This window comes from Mus caroli, chromosome 3 (genome assembly GCF_900094665.2).
Source record: "Mus caroli chromosome 3, CAROLI_EIJ_v1.1, whole genome shotgun sequence".
NCBI classification, from domain to species: Eukaryota; Metazoa; Chordata; class Mammalia; order Rodentia; family Muridae; genus Mus; species Mus caroli.
The window spans coordinates 139,849,216-139,871,862 of NC_034572.1; the positions used below are offsets into that span (position 1 = coordinate 139,849,216).

The window sequence follows — 22,647 nt, forward strand, 5'->3', positions numbered from 1 at the left end:
AGCCCCCTTTTTTGTAAACCTTTTAAAGGCATTATTTAAATTTAATTTCAGAAGAGAGCTACTCAATTACAATGACATAAATGGACATTGTACCATTAAAAACCCAAAATAAAATATGCTCTAGACATAATAGTTTCTACTTTCAAACCTGAGCGGTTATTTTCCACTAGAATTTTATTATAAAAATGTTCAGACATGAGGAAAATAACTTTTTGCGAATATGTACATCCTTCCTCTTAAATTCTACAATTACTATTTTCTAAACTTACTTCATTTTACATATGTATATATATATATATATATATAATGTCATTGTTGAGTATTCTTGTAGTTCTTTTCCTTCTCATATAAAATGTATAGGCTATGAAACATAAAGATATGAGTAATTTGAACAAGCCAGTGTCCATGCAGTGGCTACATATGTAGACACTGACAGTCCACAGCCTGATCAGGAGACAGTGGTGTGTAGCTTTCTTGTCCCAACTGTAGTGGTTTGAATGAGAAGGCCTCCCATAGGCTCAGATTTAAATACCTGATCCCTGCTTTGTGGTTCTATTTGGGAGGGTTAGGAGATGTGGTCTTGTTGGAAATATAACACTGTGGGCAGGCTTTGCAATCTGACTTTCAGGCTCTTCCCAGGTCTTGTTAACTGGCTCTGCTGTGTATGTATGGTTCAAGATGTGAGCTATCTGCTTCTTCCTGCTCCTGCTGTCATGCCTGCCACATGCCGCTATACTTAGTCACCCTCGATAGACCCTTTGGGACCAGAAGTCAAAACAGATTCTTTCTTCTATAAGTTGTCTTGGTCATTGTGTTTTATCACAACAGAAAAGTAATAAATACACTAACCCTAAGTAAGATCACACACACACACACACACACACACACACACATACATACACACACGACCACACGTAGCCTTTATCAACATACAGAATGTTGGTGTCACCAGAAGGTTCCCTCATATCCTTCAGAAATCATTCCCCATCTCTGCCTATTCATGACCAAGCATTTTCTTTTAAATTGGCTATTGATCTGTTTTACCAGTCTGATAATGTATCATACTCATTTGGCATGAAGTCTGGTGCATAATGCTTCTCTCATTCAGTATGTTATTGATATTCATCTAAATGCTGTATATGTCAGGCATTCCTTTGTTTTCATTACTGAGTGCTATTCCATTATGTAGACATCAAGGTTTGTACACTCATTTTGTATCCAACTGTCAACCCAGGCTTCCTCGAGTTTTGCCGACTGTGGGAAAAGCTGCTGCTGACAGCTTCAGGCACATCTCCTTGTAGACAGGCGGTCGTTTTCCTTTGGTGAATACCCAGGAGTGAACCTGCTGATCTTGGTAGGTGTGAGTGTTTCTTTCACACTCTAACCAGCAGTGTGGGAGCATCCTGTTTTGCTACACACGCTCATTTGGCACCAACTCTCTTTCTAATTTTAATTCTTCCAGTGGGTGTATGGTCACTTAAGCTTCTATTTTGGCAAATTTTCCAAGCTAACAAAAAAATAAGTATGTATAACGATCAAGTTTGAAGGAAATATTGCTGGAGGAGACTGACCTACGTGGCATTTAAAGGGTTACTTATCTGAATTTGGACTGTGCTAATAAGCTCTGGTGAAGGGATGTGACACGGATAGCCAGACATATTCTTCAGTTTCTAATTCTCTCACCTAGATTATGAGACAATGAAAGGAGACTACAGGCTGTGGCAGTAGAGGGAGAGCTTTGTGTTCTGAAGGGAGGACCATAAGCTCTTCCCTAGCCACCTCTAGGAGAGCCATTGCCAGAGAGCTGGCTCAGCCTACTTAATGGAGTCACACATTACCCAGAGAAGAGATGCCTGCTCTTCCCTGTCTCTAATGTCAACTCCTGGGTCCCAGAGAAAGAAATTGACATTTTTGAACATCAATCCTGTGCCAAGACCTTTGGGGGGAAATTTGTATATTTTTCCTTTAAACTGTCAGAGCGACATCACTGCCAATCAGGTATGGACAATCTCATGTTAAAGACGTGAAACAAAGACTCATGGTGCTCCAGTAACCTTCCTCCCGGACAGACAGACACATGTGCAGGTGCACAGAAACCTGAGCCTGACTCTGCACCCTATGCTCTGCCTTGACGAGCACCCACAAAGCAAATCACTAGGGCTGAACCATCCCTTGGGACCCGGAGCCAGGAGTGGTAGCTAGTCCCATGTGTCTCACCAATGAGTCTGTCTCCCTCTCTCTTTCCTGCTGTCTACTGCCTCCTGCAATGAAGACAGAACTGGTTCTTTCCACTCATGAGCATGATCAGTCCTTTAGGGGCCTCCACTAGAAATGATCTTAGCCAGCCTCTGTGTAGCTCTGCTCCAGCCGCAGGGCTTTATGCTTGCAGAGAGTGACCACCAGCTGCCAGTCTCTTGCTGCTGCTGTTGCTGCTGCTGCTGCTGCTGCTGCTGTCTAGGTGCCTCTTGGTCCCCTCACTGCTCTCTGGTCTCCCTCTTCATTCCCCTCTCAGTGTGAGGAGTCAGGGAACTGTGTCTCTTCAGTCTGTGTTATCTGTTTTATTTTGTTTTTTGGTTTTTATTTTTTGGGGTTTTATTTTTTTTTTTTTTTTAGACAGGGTTTTTCTGTGTAGCCCTGGCTGTTCTCTACTCTGTAGACCGGGCTGGCCTCAAACTCAGAAACCTGCCTGTCTCTGCCTCCGAAGTGCTGGGATTAAAGAGTGTGCCACCACGCCCGGCTGAGTTACCTGTTCTTGAAATGCACCGGCTTGCTCCTCAAATCCTGCTGTTCGGAAATAATTGACAACGTCCATCACGGCCCAGTCTGCAGGATCGGGAGGCCTCCCATTTTCCATGGAACTGCAAAATACAAATCCTGTCAGAGTGTGGCGTGTGTGCAGGTAAGCACAGGCTCACTGCCTTGCCTCCCAGGGCTGGCCTGAGCCAGCTCACCAGGAGCCTGGTGCTCATTTCCCTCGGAGTCCATCCCGGTCTACCCACGGAAGGACTCATGATGTTTCCTCTGTGTCTTGGTTTCTTGTGATCACTACTCCTGTTGGTGCAACCAATGCTTTCTTAGTGAGATATTTGAGCTTTAATGAAAGTGATTCCCACAAAGACCTCTTCTCTACTCATTTTTGATAGGCTATAGCTTAATGTGTCTATTGTAATTTCAGTATGAATGTTCATTGTACAATGTGACTCAGAAAGCCATTCCTTTAGAAGGCCTCTCTGCTGCATTCTGCCCCTCCCCTTATGACACTCTTTCTACCTGATGAAACCTTACCATTCCTACCTATTCAAGGGTCGCCTCTGTGCTAAGGTACTTCCCGGCACCACAAGGAAAGTACCTAAGTTATAATCTGCTCTGAGATTCACTACTCTATTCAAATCATCATCATAGTACCTGTCATACCGAGGTAAACACTTTTTTCAGGACTCTAGTGAGAGATGTGGATCAAAGATACACATGTGAACCTGACTGGTTCTCACTGTATTATTCTGAGTGTCAAGCATGTGCTTAAGGAAGTCAGTCAACATTGTTCAAAATGAATTACAGTGACTAGGGAGATGGAATAAGGCAGCTGTCTGAGAAGTTCAGGTAACCCTTCTCAGTAGTTCAGAGAGGTGGGAAAATGACAGTGAGAAAGAAAAGCAACGGTGCAGCATCTGGGATGATCTTACTTCAGGTGGGTCTGTCTACACCTCACCCAAGGAGTTCCCAGAAGGGCCATCTGAGCTCATTGTTTCTCTGATTAAATCCTTCAAAGGCCTCCTGATCCTGTGGTAGGTGTCTACAAGCTTAACGGAAGTCCTTCAGGACAAAGACCTCCACCTTTCCAACTAGGAATGCATTTGGGAGCAAAAGACAGAACAACCCCTGTCTATGTGCCTCTCAGTGTTCTGAGAGGACACTGACCACCAACAGACTGTGCACGTACAGCTGCAAGATCCTCCAACAGCTGGGAAGGACATGAACCTGCACTGTGACAGGCCAGACCTAGACCATTTCATCTGAAGCAAGGTCTAAAAGGCCATCAGGGGTTGACTATAAAGACGTCAGGTGAGGATTATTCCAAGATCTGTGGTAGGGATGCAGCCAGCCAAGGAGCCATGACAGTCTTGGAGACCACACTGAGGATTTCGGACTTCTCCTAAGAGAAGCGGGAAGTTGGTGAATGGCCTTATGGGAAATGGGTAATGTAGTTGAGGCACCTCTAAAAGAGTACTAGAGAGGAGGGAGAAGGGGAGACAGGGTGTGGATGAGAAATGTACTATAGTTATCTCTGCAGGTCAGGATCTCAGGCAAGAGCACTGGCTAAGAAAAACAAGGTGCATGCCTTAAAACAGTCAACAATAAAATCAGCACTGCTTGGTGTCGGATGAGACACAGAGAACACAGGGGTAGACATGCCATGAAACCGAATGGATGGTGGTGCCTTCACTGGCATCACACCCCTGGGTTTTTGTCATGTTAGGGTTTAATGGCTCTGGACTCAGAGTAGAGGGGGGAGCTGGAGGACATCTGGGAGACAGAGCCTTGATGGCAAGCAGACACCCTCACCCGCCCACCCCCACCCCCACCCCACCCCCAGTGTGGTGAGAAGACTGCCATTCTGGAATTAGGTTGCTCAAATATTTAGTCCAAGTCAAAAAGATCTTTTTTGCCATTAAGACAAAATGTCTAGATTTGGAGAGATCCCAGAAGGTCTTCACACATCTAAATGGCCAGAATCTAGACATAATGTTTCACTCATAGCAAGAACCTGAACACTCAGTTACAAACAAACAATAACCGCTACAATAGAACACCAACCAACCAACCAACCAGGCCATCCGATTTCCATTCTTAGAGAAAAGGGAGCCCGTGGCTTACCAATGGACATGCCATTGCTCATTTCTCAATGATCCTTAGTTTATAAACATTTAGAGCCAACTAGTTAGATGGGTTTCCTCTTTAAGTTTAGCCTGAATCATAAGCAATGTTTGCCTATGTCTTCAAGTTTCTATTCCTGTGAAAAAACACCATGACCAAAAAGCCACACGGGGAAAAAAGAGTTCATTTGGCTTCTATTTCTATGTCACAGTCCATCAAAAGGAAGTCCGGGTAGGGCCCAGAGTCCTGATGCTGATTACTAGCTTGATCCTTGTTGCTTGTTTATGTTTTGTCTTGTTCTTTAGACCCTGAGACCACTGCATAGGGGTAGCGCCACTTGTAATGAGCCCAACTTCAATCGTTAGTCAAGAAAATGCCCATGGACTTACAGTAGGAACGCTGGCTAAGCTCAATTGTTGTTCCCTCTTCTCAGATAACACCAGCTTATGTCAAGTTGACAAACAAAGCAACAACAACAACAAAACTACCATGTGCTAGCTGGTTGTTGTGTCAATGTGACACAAGCTAGAGTGAGTAGAGAGGTAGGAGCCTCAGGGAGGAAATGCCTCCTTGAGAGGCTGTAAGACACTTTCTCAATTACTAATTTGTTGTGGATGGCCACGGTGCTGTTTGTATTTTGATGTTAATTCTGCTTTCCCAGGAGAGGTTGTCTGGACCAGGAATGAGTCACTGAGTCACCCACTCAGGTAACTTCTTGTGAACGTTCCTCTAATGAACAAAGGAACCAACCAATCACTGGGCAAGTAGGCGGGACTTCCAGGTTGGACATAAGAAGAGAGGAGGCAGGGGAGAGATAGGGTTTTTGTTTGTTTGTTTTGTTTTTCAAGACAGGGTTTCTCTTTATAGCCCTGGCTGTCCTGGAACTCACTTTGTAGACCTGGCTGGCCTCAAACTCAGAAATCTGCCTGCCTCTGCCTCCCGAGTGGCATGTGCCACCACCGCCCGGTGAGATAGGGGTTTTTGAGTGGGGATAGTAACAGGACAAGATGTAGCTACTAGTGTCTCCTGGTTTAGATGGCAAACCCACCAGGATTTGCCACTGGAAGATTTAGATTTAATATGGCTTACAAGATTAGGATTCTAGTTGATGCACCCGGTGATTGAGTTACCATTGATTCTGAACTAAGTTTGTGTGGTATTTTCCTTCACACGGCAGCTCGACTGGCTTCCAGAAAGAAAGGTACAGCAGTAAAGCATGGCTTTGCAAGAAATGCACCCCAAAGGCTGTGAGAATTTTGAAGCATGGGGCTGGTGTGGTAGCCTTAGCAAGTTGGGTGGAAAGATTTCAGAGCTCTGAGTCAGAGAGTCTCCACAAGATGCGAACAGGCAGGCCATTGCCTGCCAGTGCCTGGCTGGCCAGCCCATCAGTGCCTTGCTGCCAATAGTGTGGACTCAGTTTTTAATACTTCCCTTAACACTGATTGAGGAGGAGGGCCTAGTTCATGGGGTGTGGTGCCATCCCTGGGCTGATAGGCCTGGGTTCTATAAGAAAGCAAACTAAGCAAGCCATAAGTGGCAAGCCAGTAAGCAGCAGTTCTCCACACCCCACGCATCAGCTCCTGCCTCCAGGTTCCAGTCCTGTTTGAATTCCTGTCCTGACTTCCTTCAAGAATGAACAGCAGTGTGGAAATATAAGTCAAATAAACCCTTTCTCCCCAACTTTCTGTCTGGCTATGATGTTTGGTCACAGCAATAGAAACCCTAAGTAAGACGACCATAACAGCCTTATAGTTTTGAATACAGGACTTCCTACTACTTAAATTATCAGTGATATTTCTGAGGGGAGGAACTCATTTTCACAATAATAATAATAACAATAATCAAGTACATTTTTATACCAATGTGATTTTGGGGGTGGGGTGATCTGTGTGCTGAGATTTTTCATCACCTTAGCAAAATAAACAAGCATGAGCTGACCCTGAGGAATGTCTTCAAGGCTCCACTTTCCTTGCGTCACTTGGTCATGATGCGCCTGAAGAATGCTTCTGCAGGAGCTTGCTAGTCTAACAAATCTTTTAGGTTTTCTAATAGTCTCACTTTTAGCAACAAGCAGAGTCCCACAGAGCAGACTTTTAAGTGCCTGGGAAAAACTCAAGTTCACATTTTCTGTGGTTGACTTCAGTTAGCCATCTGTCTTCAAAAGCATGGTATTGGACTGTGATAACTGTGTGCTGCAGTTTGATTTCAAGACCGAGGCTCTCTGGATTCCTTTTGGATTGCTTTAACACCATCACATCCACAACTCTGAGATGCCCTTGACAATTTGAAATGCTGTAGAAAAAAAGGCTGGCGAAAGTGCTGGTGGTGTGGGCAAGTCCTGGGGCACTGAGAAGTGTCACTTTCTCATTGGCAGGGTGAGGGAATCCACCCAGGGTAAATGGGGTTAGTAACTAATTAGTATACATTTATGGTCTGTCTAGTTTAAGTTAGATAGCCAAGAAGACTGAGGTAATTTAGAAAAATTTAACAATATGGGACTGCTCATACCCTAAGAGGACAGACCTGTTTAACGCCATGATTGTTCTTTACCAGCATCAATCGCAGGTTTGTGTAGACACACAAAGACGTGGTACGGGAGATGGACTACAGAGTGTGATATGCTTCTCTTGGGTCACAAAACGTCAGTCTTGCACCCCCATCTGAACTGGAAACCCACTTTTTAAAACCCACTTTTAGGAAGTTGAAGCTCAGAACAGGGAAGGAACTCACCCTAAATAGCACCCTAAATAACCCTAAATAGTAGGTTAGATCACCCCAGAACTAGACTCCAGAGACTCTTTACTGCAAGTCTGTGCTCTTCCTCTGAATTCAGCACTGGACAACTACTGATTGGCAGCTATGCTTTTCCCAGTATTGCACTAGGTGCAGGATAAAGAACAGAGAATGCACAATTCTTGCCTCTGGAGAGGTGCCAATTACATGAGAAAAAACAGAAACAGCCAAGCAATGCTACAACTAAGGGGGTTACAACGTGCTAATTAGGATGTATGCAACAGAAGGCTGGTTAGCTGTCCCACTTGAACAGTTAAAGACTGGTCATTTAAAAAGATATTTGTTGGCCCTCAGGGCATAAAGAATGCAAACAGGCAACCTCAGGAAATAGGAGGCTGGGGGTACCCCCCAGAATGCACCAGAGACCTGGGAGGTGAGAGACTCCCAGGACTCATAGGGAGTGACCTTTGATGAAATGCCCAACAATAGGGAGAGGGAACTTGTAGAGCCCACCTCCAGCAGGAAGACAGGACATCAAGTGAGGGATGGGGTTGCCATCCCACAGTAACATCTCTGACCCATAATTGTTTCTGTCTGAAAGAATTACAGGGATGGAAATGGAGAGGAGCCTGAGGGAAAGAGGGCCCAGCAACAGGCCCAAGGTGTGATCCAGCTCAAGGGGAAGTCCCAAGGCCTGACACTATTACTGAGGCTATGGAACACTCACAAAAAGGGACCTATCATGACTGCTCTCCAAAAGACCCAACAAGCAGCTGAAAGAGTCAGATGCAGTTATTTGCACTCAACCAATGGACAGAAGCAGCTGACCCCTGTTGTTGAATTAGGGAAGGCTGAAAGAAGCTGAGGAGAAGGGCGATCCTGTAGGACCAGCAGTCTCAATTAATCTGGATCCCCGATATTTCTCAAACACTGGGCCACCAAGCAGACAGCATACACCAGCTGATATAAGGCCCCCAACACACATACAGTAGAGGACTTCCAGGTCTGTGTTCATTCAGAGATGATGCACCTAACCCTCAAGAGACTGGAGGCCCCAGGGAGTTTAGAGGTCAGGTGGGATGGGGGTTGGGGACATCCATGTGGAGACGGGTGGGTTGGGAGGAGGTGTGGGATGTGGAGCAGTCAGAGCGTGGATGGGAGGGGTGAGGAATGGAATATGGAGTGTAAAAATGAATTACAAATAAAATTAAAATTTAAAAACCTTTAAAAAAACAAAAACAGGATTGCTTTGCACAATAGACAATAAATAAACAAACAAACAAATAAATAATAAAAATTTTAAAAAATTGTTACTCCAAACGCTCAGCTTCTGAGCTTCAAAGAGGGTTGAGTTTGCTGACCCCATCAGGGTCTTCAGCGACAGTTCTGAGGACAGTACTGTATCATTTAAGGTCATCTTAAGGGAATGTGGAGAGGCAGGATTTAAGACCGAATGGTATCTGTAGCTGGGTGAGTTTGGGGGTAGGTTTGCATGGCCCTTTGTTTGCTGGGGTAGTACTGTGCCTGCTTCAAAGCCCTTTTTTGTTGCCAAACTGAGATATTCAACTTTCTCCACTCTAAATGGACTGTTGTCTTCACATGTTATCACAAGTACACATCAGATTCCAGCAGGAATTTAAATGGCACCATTCCATACTTCTGAGATGGTGGTTCCATTGTGGCCGGAGTTTTGCATTGATGAAACGAGACAGAAGTATGCCATGGTCTCTTTAATACTTCCTACTTACTATCATAGTGGAGTCTTTCCTTGAAAATGTACATAAACGTGTTACATTATAGGCACGACATCTGAAAATGTATGAATATTATGCTTCATTCAAAATATCAAGAAAGTAAAGGGGCAGAGCTGCTCTTCAGTTTTCTTACTTTCTCCAGTCCGTGTGTCCATTACCCTTCTTCTAGCTCATGGGCATACAGCTAGGAACGCCACATGCCAGTGAAAATTACATCATGACTGAATAACGAACACTAGAAAATCCTTCTCCTTTAATGATATAACTCACTTTTAAGAAGAGATAAAGATGCAATAATTTTGATAGTCAACAAATAAAAACCTGGCATACACACACACACACATATATGCAACTTTACTGAGATGTTCTTGTGAGCATTTTCATATCTGCACAATCATGATTTTATGAGACCAATGTGCTGCCCACCACACCAAGTGGACGATACACCATTATTTTTAAGTGCTAGCAGAAAAATGTCTCCATTTCTCTTTCCATGGAGGCTGGCCAAAATAGCAGGACCTTTCTCAGGATCTAGCTCAGATATAGTTTATGGTGTTTATGATGCATAGACGCTGGGGGTTGGTCAGAGAAGAAAGATTATGATGGCTGAATGATCTTCACTGTCAATCTGCACACTTCTGGGAATGTTGGTGAGGGTATTCACGGAGAGAAAAGACACACACACACACACACACACACACACACACACACACACACAGAGAAAGAGAGAGAGAGAGAGCTCCTCAAGCAAATGCTAATACAATGCTGTTCATTTTGATATTCCCTTAAGTGTGTTACATATCCATCCTACAGCAACTGAATGAACAATGGGAAGCCATGGGGATGTGGTGTCCTTGTGTCTGGTATTTGATAAAGAAAACTGGTACCTGGAAACCGAGTTGTTGCCACAATTTTAGTTGTCCATTTGAATTAGAAAAACTAGGAATTAGTTTGTGAGAAAAACTAGAAAACCGTGGAGCTAAAGGTTGGAGGGGTCTAGAATGCTCTAAGCAGAGTCTGATGGAGAACCAGAGAGCTGAGAGAACTTCAGACAGTGAGTGCCTGGCCATAAGGTCACAGGGTGAGAACTATAATGGAATCGGATTAGCGGTCTTCAGGTTACATTCTGGCAATGAGTTTGTCTGCATTTTGTGTGTGCCTTGAGACTCTGGGAGTGCAGCAGTTAGTCCATGAGAGGGTATTTTATAGCTGCTCGGCACCAACGCTCAACACTGTTGTAAGGCTATGATTTACTAGCAGAGCCGCAGTGCAGATTGGGAGCAAAAGCAGACTGGATCGACTGGAAATACTTGTAGTCTGCCCAGAAAGGGTGTGTGCTCAAGGTGAGACCGAAGCATTGTAGTTTGTTAGAGATTGACCACTAAAAAGAAGCCAAGTACTTTGTCCTGGGCATAAGAATGAAGCCTTGAGGATACTTCATGAGAAAGCAAGACTCTGACCCATTTTATGGTTACATTATAGGGTGCAGAAATGTAAATGCATCCAACAGACTCTCCCTGGAGGAGAGCTATCTCTAGGACATCCTATGTGTACAGTCGATGTAGTGGACAATTTCCCAAGATCCAGCCCCTCAGAAGTCACAGCCCAAGAGACCTGGCTGCTTTTTGAGCTTGAGGCTAACTCTGGTTTGGCAGGCATGTGGAATGTAATATTCTAGAATCCCAGAGCCTTCTGGAGAACAGGAAGTGTGCAGCTGCATTGGACTCCCTGGGGGCAGCTCCTGAGAGGGAAATGCACGAGACTATGAGAGTTTCTGAATATCTCCAGTAAACATGAGTGTCTGCTGGGAAGATCTGCAGGCAGGGAATGGTACAAATGAGTGGACAGGCCCTAAGGCCTGAACTGGCAAGACACAGGGTGGGGCTGCCTGCCAGCTCTTTGGATCCTACATCCTTTTACCCTGAATAAGCTACAGACTTCCTATTTTTCCTGCTGGGTTATGTCTTCTTTTGACTTTATTCATCTCTACTCTCATGTCAACTATCTCCTTTTTTAACTAAGAATGATTCCTGGGTAATTGTGTATTGTAAGAACACAATTTTTAAGTTGTGTTCACAGGGGTTCACAGCTAAGGGTTGCAGCCCATCTCAGAGAAGACTTTGGGCTTAAACTTTTGAACAATATTGAAACTGTTAAGAATAAGGGTCTTCTTGGGGTTTAACTAGGTGCATCTTGGGTTATGAGAAGGCTGTGGGCCTCTGGGAACCAGAGGTGGAGTGCTGAGGTTTGACATGGAGCACACCACTGAATTCATCCACTGGTGGATCCATAATTTGATGGCAAGATTGGCAGGTGGTTTGTTAAGGGATGGGGCCTAGTGGGAGGAAGTAGGTCACAGAAAGTTAGATCTCGCCCTGCATTCTATCTCTACTCAGCCACCATGAGTTGACCAACTTTGCTGCTGGGTACCATTGCACCACCATGATGCTGTGTCTAACTTCATGGAGACTGTTGACGCTGACTAAAGCCTCTGAGATTCATGAGCCCAAATAAACTCTTCTTCAAGTTTGCATTTTTCAGATACTTGGCACACAAATAAAAGGCTGGCCAAGGACACCGTGGATAAATATAATCTGTCTGAATTCCACAACTCTTTTATTTTTTTTTAACCATTACAGCTCTCTTTCAGTTTATGAGAGAAAAGGAGCCTCAGATCCTGGCTAATGATTACAGCAATGTATCAGTCATGCTGCTCTTTCCCTAAGACTCTGATTACGGCAATGTATCAGTCATGCTGCTCTTTCCCTAAGACTCTTTCTATACGCTACTTATTTTTACACTCAGAAATGGACTCTAACTTTGCACTGCTTTTATTTTTATGACTTATTTTTAAATCAAATTATGCCACTCTTTGCCCGTGTTTTAAAATAGCCTCTGGCTAAAAGTAATTTAACTCCAATTATAATAAATTAATGTTGATCTCTTTGCTTATAAAAAAAAAAAACCTAAGAACTCAGCAACTAAACGGGATTTCACTTTCTCTTCATTCCCCGCCCCCTTCTCCCATCATAGCAGCGAGCAGAGATCTGGATAAAGGCTGACCCAGGAAAAGGAAGGAATGGTTCAAAGGTTCTGGGATATTTTTTTTTCACTTAAAAATATTCAGATAAGTGGGGGTGGGCGCATTCAGCTGCACCGTACCCAAGGGATGAGACTTCTGGGAAGCAAATAGCTCATGAGGCTTTCTGTGTGTTCTCAGGCCCAAGGCTGAGAACTCAGAGCGGTGATTTCAATACAGCTTTGGTTTGAATTGAGTCAAATGGACAACAGGCTCAACTCTAGCTTGCCCATGATTTTGCTTATGCCACTTAAATCTTCCTCTCTGTTTTACTTCTAGACATGAAGGGTCTACTCTCTTGGTTTTAAGTAGCAGTTTAAATGTCCCCTTCTGATTACCGCCAGTAAATGTTTCATTACAGTTATTAATTAATAAAATTTTAATGAGTCTATGATGAGACAGACACTTGATAAACACTGGACCCACGGCCTCGTGGAAAGGACGTATTTTTGGAATTGGCTGGGTGTGTGGTCATGCCTTTTCCAACTGTGAATTACATGAAATACAAATGCAGATCTAAGAAGAAAATCTGTGTTCAACCAGAGATATGCAGAACTGGAAACTACACAACAGGATAATAAAACATGGCAGAAATGTGACACATTCCAATAATGTTATGTTGATGAAATGTTAAAGTAACATTTTTGATAGTTAAATACAGCACACCACTGAAATTTGTTTCATTGTTTCACAAATAACCTCTAGAAACTTTTAAATTATCTAAGTAGCTACAGACTTATTGCTTATCATATATAGATAGATATGTATATATATACACACATATATGTATATATGAAAATACCATTATAAAGGGATATATATCCCTTTATTTTTATATTAAATATTTACCAAGTGAATGAGTTTGTGACTGTGACTTAATTTGCATTTTCTTTGTCACTTTCAGTATTGAGTGTAATGGTTTGTATTTGCTTGGCCCAGGGAGTGGCACTTTTAGACGGTGTGGCCCTGTTGGAGTAGGTGTATCATTGTTGGTGTGGGTTTTAAGACCCTCATTCTAGTTGCCTGGAAGCCAGTCTTCTACTAGCAGCCTTTGGGTGAAGTCGTTGAACTCTCAGCTCTGCCTACACCATGCCTGCCTGGATGCTGCCATGTTCCCACCTTGATGATACTGGACTAAACCTCTGAACCTGTAAGCCAGCCCCAATTAAATGTTGTCTTTTATAAGAGTTGCCTTGGTCATGGTGTCTGTTCACAGCAGTAAAACCCTAACTAAGACACTGAGTATCTCCTTACATGCTAACTAGACACTTAAATATCTGTGGAATTTCTTGCCCTTCAGAAAGTGTTCAGTAGAACAAAAGCTTTGGTGGTTCCAACATCTTACTGATGCAGATGAAAAAGAAACAAAATAATTTTAAACAAGGATTTGTATTAGAAAACCCAAGGTTTGTGGCTCAAGTCTTGGGGATTTTAGTGTGACTGAATGAAAGAAGCAAGCAGGAAGAGCGCTCCTTTGTAGTGTTTAAAACTGTCAAGGTATCACATGAAAATGTCTTTATGTGAAACAGTCCCACACATACCAAGTAGTGAATATGCATGATGAAAATGTCTTAGACAGATTAAGTATATGTTTTAGTATGTAGCCTTTTGCTACTAGGGCAACAAGCCTGAAAAAGCAAAGACCTAAAGTTGGAGTTTCCATCTTGCTTTGATTCTCTTATAGCCACAACATAAAACCCCGTTCAACTTTGAGACAAGTTTGCTACAAAATACCTCAACCAAACTCACTCCAGCTCATAGGTCTGAGGAAAGGTTTGGTAGCTCAGAGTCTATCTGGGGTCCAGATGAGCCATCTTGAATTCCAAACAGTTGAGTTCAGATCTCAGATTTGCCATTTTCCCATGTGATTTTCAAACGAAAATCTATTTCACATGGTGACTTCCTGGCTTCTGGTTATTCATTTTTAAATACTGTAGTATATTTAAATATCAAAGACTGCATTAATCAAGTGAAATGCTATTTGTGAAGACAGCACAAGTCATGACTCACAGTAGATAGGCTTGACTCACAGTAGGTACTGTGAGGCTTTCTTTTTTTCTTTTTTCTTTTTCTGAGACAGGGTTTCTCTGTATAGCCTTGGCTGTCCTGGAACTCACTTTGTAGACCAGGCTGGCCTCAAACTCAGAAACCTGCCTACCTCTGCATGGGATTAAAGGCGTGCGCCACCACGCGCGGCTCTGTGAGGCTCTCTAACTTGGAACATAATGACTGTCATTGCAAGTCACTGTATAATTCATTGCACACATATCTTCTTTCGATCCTTACAACCCTCAGTCTCTTCCTTATTGTTAAGAAAATTAAAGCAGGGATAAATTAAGTGAGTGTTACTCTTCTGATATCTAAGAAGCAAAATCAAGATGAACGCCAGTGTTCTGAAGATATGACCCGATTCAAAGTCTCGAGCACAAGCCTTCGATGTCAGTCTTGCTGGCCTGTGGCTTCCTAAACTGGGATGAGTGGGTTGCTTTCCTCCTAAAGGGAGCCATCTCGTCTCTTCTTACTTTCTTCATTGGCACAAAATGTTTTTTAAGAATTAATTTCAGATTTACAGAAAACTAAACAACAGTGCAAATATCTCAGATACCTTCCACCCAGATTCCCCAATTTGTCAGTATTTTACAACATTTGCTTTATTATGCCTCTTTCTCTTTCTCTTCTATAATATATGAAGCAAGAAGCACAAAAGGGAAGGCAAAGGAATGCTCAAGATTGAAATATGTTTAAAATGTATGGTCCTTTTATTACAGGCTCAAGCAGAAAGGACCATTCAAGAATGTCAATGTGTGTGTCATGTGTGCATTATGTGTGAGTCATGTGTGTGTCATGTGTGCATCATGTGTGCACCATGTATGAGTCGTTTGAAGTCAGTGTCACATGCTCCTCAGACACAGCATTGCTCAGGATGCCTGACAGGTCCCCAAAGAGGGACGGTTTTGTGCTTTGGGAAACTTTTGGCAGTATCAGGAGGCAAGTTTGATTGCCATGACAGAGATTAGGTATAATGGAGACCCAACAGCAGAGGTTGTGGATGCTGCCAAACATCTTACGATGCACAGCCACACCCTTAAGACTCCATGTTTCATGCTTTTAGAGAGTTTCCATTAGCCTCCAACTGTTCCCTCTCCCACGTTATGGATAGCCACCTGTGGTCATGTGGGTTAAATGAGATGCCTACTTCCAGTCAGGATGGAGTAATGGAGGCCGTGTTTACTCTTCTACTCATAAACGGAACTGAACAGGCAGGCAAAATATATAAAATAATATGGCACTCAAAACATTGGTCATAGCCACTAAAAGACCATGACCCTGGAAGAAGGGAAAGAAGAAATGTTAGACCAGTGACTGAGGGCCTGGAAAGGTTTTCAGTGTGCACTCTAGACAGACAGGAGGAGGAAAAGACGCATAGAGTCCAACTGGAAAGACCTGCGCAGGGCTTCCCTGAAGTGCTCAGCAGAACTCTCTATAGGAATTACCTGAGGCTGAGGCCAAAAAATCACCCAGAAATACCAGAGGGAGGGGACAAACACTGGAGTTCATGCATGGACAAAGGTAGTGCCTTCTCTCACCTGACAGAAAAGACAATCTCATAACTCAGGAGTACTGGAGCGCTACAAAGGAGGGTCTTGTCTCAGCAAAAGGCCAGGCAGCCTTAGAGCAAATGCAGCTCTGGTCCTGGGATAATAGGACTTAAAGAGATACTTGAAAGAGCTTCTAAGAAAACAGTGCCCAAAAATCTATATCATGCAATTACAGGACTCTCAGGAAAATCCAGCACCCATCAGAGTAACATCCATGATGCCCACCCTACAATCAAAAACTACCTAACACTGTGTCAGTCCAGCCCAAACCAACCCATGCAGGTACTAATGAAAACACCAGCAGGCTTTGTCAATGTAAATGCCACCAGATTTCCTTATTGGGGGTGGTGATGGTGGTAGTGGAAACAGCTGATTCTAAAACAGTAAGGAAATATAAAAAACCAAAACTACCATGGCAACCAAGAACAAAGTTAGGTAACACTACCTGACTTGAGGCCATAATTACTAAAGCTCTGATTATCAATACGGTGCTACACTGATACACATATATGCAAGCAATCAACAGAACAGAATAGTCTACTAATAAACTCACATATAGAATCAATTTGTCAAAAGAAAAAGTTGCAGAAGCATTTGAATAAATGGTTCTTAAAAAGTGGCTATCCATAGGTCAAAACAAACAAACAAGCTATCACAAACAGCAAAAACTACTTTAATTCTCATCCCACATGCCACATAAAACCTAAAAACCTAATGTGAGGGACTGTAGGAATGCTCAGAGGTTAAGAGTGCTTATTGCTCTCGGAGGACCTGGGCTTGGGTCCCAGCACCCACACTGGGCAGCTCCCCACAGCTTAGAACTCCATCTCTACAGCGTCCCACACCTTCTTCAGGCCTCCACTTGTGTACAGACCCACACAGAGACACTAACATATACATGAAAGTAAAATAAATCTTTAAAAAAGCCTAACATACTTAAACATCATAGTTCTACATCCCTAAACCTAAAGTTATCAAGCTTTTAGAAGAAAGTTATCAAGACTTTGGTCTATGAATTCTTAAATTTGGCACCCAAAGAACTCTCCATAAAAAAAATAAATAAATTAATGCAACGACAGCAAAATTAAAAACCAAAGACATTAAAGAGAGAAGAAGGACAAGAGAAGCCATGAACTATGAGAAAGTTTCAAGCCATGGCAACGAACTTGTACTGAGAATACTCAGAAATTCTACGGCACAAATATGAAGAAAAAAAAAAAAACCTCTAACCCAATAAAATATATATCCATAGCACATAAAAATTCTACACAACCAATATGAATAAAAGCCAATGACACATTTGAACGACAGTGCATGCAGGAAGATCTATGGACATCAAATCAGCACCATCGAAGGCAGTTAAAATCAGAGGGCATTAGGGAAATGAGAACTAAACCCTCACCAACTATTGCGAATAGGACAATGATTTCATGAGGAAATGGGATGCCCTGCTGACAGTAATGAGGTTGGGAAAAAGTTTTTTAAAAGTTTAACATACACCTATGGTGTAGCCAAGCACTCTAATTCCTTCCTAAGTACTTTCACAAATGAAATAAAGCACACATTCACATAGAGACATGGACATGGACAATCAAAGAAACTTTATTTGGATAATACTACAAAAATGGAAACACCTCTACTCCCCGGCATCATGTAGCTGGATAAGTAGTTCTATGCCCATCTAACAAAATATCACTCTGCAGTACAATGAACCAAGCTGCATACGGTAATGCATGCCTTTAATCCTAGCACTTGGGAGCCAGGGCTGGCAGAGGCTGGCAGATCTCTGTGGGTTCCAAACCAGCCTGGTTTTCATAACAAGTCCCAGGCAAGCAAAGGCTACATAGTAAGACCTTGATTCAAAACAACCAACAAAACAAAACAAAACAAAACACAAAAACAACCAAACAAAAAGCAATGAACCAGTAATACAGTAGTATGCATAAAATTACAGACTATGTTGAGACACCAGCCCCATAAAAGTAGGTGTTTTATATGCATATTATATGTGTATAGTGTCTACTCCTATGCAAAATTCTGGAAAAGTCAAAGTAGTTTACAATGACATATCCATACCCATGGTTGCCTGGGGATATGAACCCAGGAAAAACATAGGAAGGAGAGACTACTGAGGGTTATGAAGACAGTGGAGATGGGGGGGGGGAGATTCATTATCTCAATGGTAACAGTGGTTTCATGGGTATAAAATCATTAAAACTTACCAAAATTTAACTTTCAAATACATCTAGTTTGTTATATGCATGCATCATATTTCACCATTTTTTTGTTACTCTTGGGGATTATTACATCTAGGGCTCCACACTTCCGGGCGATTGCTCTACCACCGGGCTACCTCCAAATTCCTCTTTTATTTTTGAGACAGGGCCACATGTATATTGCGCAAGCCAGCCTTGAACTCACCCTAGAACCCATGTCGGGCCTTCAGCCAACCTCAGCTACCCAAGAAGCTGGCTTCACAGGGCTTCCTTATTAGGTTTGACTAAAATTGTTCATCTTCAAATTGAAATAAAAAGAATGAAGACGGGTTCATCAGGTACACTAATCATGTTACTATGTAGTTAGCAGACATGCGGAGCTCATGGCTACCATGCTGGACAAGACTGTAGAGAATATCCCTGTCATTGCTTGTTCTGTAGCTTATCTTTCACAAGTCCCGACCACGGAGAGCACGTGACTGTCGCCCCGCCCACCGTTGTCTGCCTCTTCTGAAACAGAAAAGTCGGCAGCGGCACTGCCTCAGCAATGCACCCATTCCTGGAATTGTTTTAAAGCGGATTTTATTGAGTTACTTTTAATGTAACGTTTCTGTGAAGCAAAACATACATTCTACTCATAAGCACACAGCACATGGCCCCCTGCTCACCCATCACGGCTTCTAGGGACAAGACGCTAAACAAAAGGAAAGAAAGGACAACCACCTGGAACCTTCTTCCTCCCCGTAACCAAGAGGGCTACAGTTTCAATACAGCTCCTCTTGATGGACTCAATGACATCCTGCAAGGTACTATTTTCTTATGGTCTACTGTGTATAAGCAAATCCACAGTCTCCTTGTATTTTCCTATTAAAAAGACTCCAACACATAACCCTTAGACAGCAGACGTAAATGGGAGTGTCCGAGTGAGAGGAGATATTCCGAAACCCTTTCCATATGCACTGAAACATACCACCTTCAAGGAAAGGTTCAAAAGCCAGGCAGAGAAGTTGTCAATCTCAGCATTTAATGACCGTGAATTTCTTTCCTCACAATAATCACTTCTAGTTTTGAAGGTTGATGTGACATTATTAAAACAAACACAAAGACTGAAAGGTGTTTGGGCGCCCACCTAGCGGCCTATGGACTGGGGAATCTACCATCTCAGTTTTTGCCTCAAATGAGAATATGGGGCTAAAATCCTCAAGACTCTCTGATGCGTGGCCTGAAACCATCATCCTTCCACACACACGCCTGACATCACCATTGTCACAGAGCTGAACTACAGAACAGGCAGCTGGAGTTAAGAGGGAAGAGGACAGGTAGCTGGTGGCCAATGGAGATGACTAGACCCCCAAACTGTACCCCATGGGAAGCCATTCCACGCTCCCTGGCCAGCCAGATGGAAATCTACTCCAGGCAGTAAACAAGCCCATGTTTGGTGGATGGCCCGCCCTTACTCCCTGATTGGCTGAGCAAGCCTGCCTGGTGAGGTGATGTGACCTGTGGTGATTGGTGAAGGCATGGTTGTGGCTGGAGTGGAGAAAAACACTTGTAACCAGAGAGGCTGGGGGATTTTGTAAAGAGAAGCTGCCTGAGTAAAACTGCATTAAGAAGAACCGGTGGTTGCATCTTTCTTGCTGGTCGAGTTGGACTCGACATACCCCAGCAGCCAAGGAGAATGCAAACAGACACTGGGCCCCTGCGTGGTTGGCAGAAGCAGAACTCGGAAGGCCGCCTCACTTACTTTTTGACACCGACAGGGCCATTTCCCTTGTTGTCCATGTTGACAGAGAGCATGGGGCAGCGGGCAGAGTTCCTTTACTTCCGCAACTAATCAATAAGGGAGAAAAGCTTGGGTTTAATTCTTCAAAAGGGAGAGGAGACATACTCCCAACCGGAAACATACAAGTCCACACAGTTCACTCATGGTCGTTTCTGTCTCCAGTCCCCTCCTGCTGGAGAGACGGGATCACAGCTCAGAGACTGGAGGACAGCTCAGGGTGCTTTCTTTTGCATTGCCTTCACAGTAAGAATGTACAAATAAAACTGAAGCCTCCTCCCAAACGAGGGACTGTGACCTGGCAGGGCTTCCTCCAAATGCCTAGCTCCCTGAAGACATTGCAACCCATACTCAGAAGGAGAGAAAAACAAGCCTTCATTTCTGGACCCTTCTGTGATTTTTTTTCTTCATTTTTCGGTCCCCTATCTTTCAACGAAATGCAGAAGGGACTTAATTAAAGCCTTTGTCAGAAAGTATTCCCCTACTCATATATTATTAGCGAAACGCAATCTGGAAGGTAGCCATGCCAAAGTAAAGCAGAAAGCTAAAAATAAATAAATAAATAAATAAATAAATAAATAAATAAATGCCAACAACAAACAAACAACTAAAACCAACCAAAATAACAACAAAACCCCCAGATATTGTATCACAAAAGGGGTGGTGGTGCTCAAGGTGGGGTGTTGGGATGTTAGGATCTGTGTGGGGGCTGGGGGTTAGGGGGTAGGCAGCTCATCAGATTTATGTAAAACCATAAAAACATTTGAGATACAGTAACACCACTGTCTTTTTGTTCATCAGGTGACGAATGTATAAAAGATAAAAGCCCTCCCCAACTTATATACAATTAGCAAAAGGGGGGGAACCTGCTTTAAATACAAGAAAGTAAAACTAAAAAGCCTGGTCTAGAAATCTGTTTCCCTGAATTCAGCTGAAGCCATAATTAAATACATTTCCTCTCAGACCACTTTAGACTTCGACCCTCCTTCTCCAGGGATCCCTGTGACACCGCAAGTGCACTGTTCAGTAAATTCAGAAGATGCCGTTACTCTGCCAGAAGTGGATGACTAGCAAACAACATTGCAAGTGTGAGATCAGAGCGCTTGTGCGCGTGCACACTCACACACACACACACACACACACACACACACACACAAACTTCCAACTGCCAAGCCTCTAAGATCACTGCTAAGCCAATATTTAATATATAATATAGATATTAGCACCCATGCACACAGTCACAGAGTAGACACACACACACACACAGAGAGAGAAAGAGAGAGAGAGAGAGAGAGAGAGAGAGAGAGAGAGAGAGAGAGACGCTGCTCCAGCCACATGAAGAATGGCACTTTAGTTGGAAACTATTACACATTCACCATTTTCGATGCATCTCAGAAACAAAACAGAACAACTGAAGCCACGCTCTGCAACAGCGCACCACGCCGTCTTATTATCCTTACTATCATTTATTTCCCTTTTCTTTCATGAAAAGGTAAAAAGCAAACCTACCTAGAAGCAACTAAAACACAGCGTTTTTTTTATAGGCTTATCAAGAACAGCCAAAGAAACCCCAATGCTTTCTTTCACAGAGTAGTCGGGCAAGAGAATTCAAATCAGGAGGTACAATTTGACACAGGGAAATAAAACCAGGCTGGCGTGCAGCCAACACGACTTAGGAATCGCACACAAGCCGCAACTGCCTTCTGGTTGGTTCATGGCTGACTTTTTAAAGCTACAGCGTGCCTGCTCACTTTGGCTAACTACCTTCAGTGCAATTAGTGGGGATGATCCCCACTTCCAAAGAGGCAGAATTCTCCTTGCACATGCCGTGTACAAGCAAGAAACTCTTTCCGTAGCTGCTTACTTCCCCTAACCCTTCCCTGTTGCCACACAGGCTCTTCTGCAGCCATACCATGTTTCAAACTATTTCGCCTTCTCCCTGAGGGAAAAATCAGAGAAAATCCAGGGCTTACGGGCTGTCCACAGTGAACACTCAGAAGCTGAGTCCTGCATTAGTCTTTCTTTTTCCTAACAGAGGCGGGGACAAAGTTCCCGGAGCAGCTGGCTTTTAAGGAATCTCTTTGTGAGGATAAGGAAGGCTCTGGTCAGCTAGCAAATCCCTCACTCCTCATAGGAAGTAGCATCTCTCAGAGAGAATATGAAATAGAAGACCAGAGCTCCCGCAAACATTCACACTCCACCCCAGGAGGCCAATCAAAACCAAACAGAAATAAGCAAACCCCTTTTCTCTACAAAAGAAAAACTTCCAATTTAAGGGTTGTCTCAGTTGCATAAAAAACTTAACACCTCCCCCGCCCTTCCCCCAACCCCCCAAGAAAAATTCAGTCAACACTTCTAACCCTGAGCATTGGATCCTGCTTAGGTCACATATAATTAAGGCATGCCAACCTACCGCCATCTTAAGTTCCAATTCAGGAAACTGAGAGTAGAGGAAAGAGACTAGGGTTGAGTTTTTGATTGTTATCTGTTCAATCTTACAGTTAGTTCCTGGATTGGCTGGAAACTGCTACTTGGTTTGTAGGTATGTGTATATAGAGGTGGTATTCCTCTCTCTCTCTCTCTCTCTCTCTCTCTCTCTCTCTCTCTCTCT

General features: G+C 43.3%; 1 protein-coding gene across 5 annotated transcripts in view; it reads right to left on the reverse strand.

Moving 5' to 3' along the window:
• Samd13 (sterile alpha motif domain containing 13) overlaps positions 1 to 22,647 on the reverse strand; it is a 39,093-nt gene that overhangs the window by 14,372 nt on the left and 2,074 nt on the right. For 3 of the 5 annotated variants that reach the window (XM_029474876.1, XM_029474875.1, XM_029474877.1), the window contains exons 3-4: positions 20,001 to 20,086; positions 2,747 to 2,858 (exon numbers count right to left, since the gene is read on the reverse strand). In XM_029474876.1, coding sequence (XP_029330736.1) covers positions 2,747 to 2,858; positions 20,001 to 20,053 — 165 coding nt within the window. In that variant the 5' untranslated portion in view covers positions 20,054 to 20,086. The remainder of the gene's footprint in view (positions 1 to 2,746; positions 2,859 to 20,000; positions 20,087 to 22,647) is intronic. The other 2 variants (XM_029474879.1, XM_029474878.1) reach the window with 1 other exon arrangement.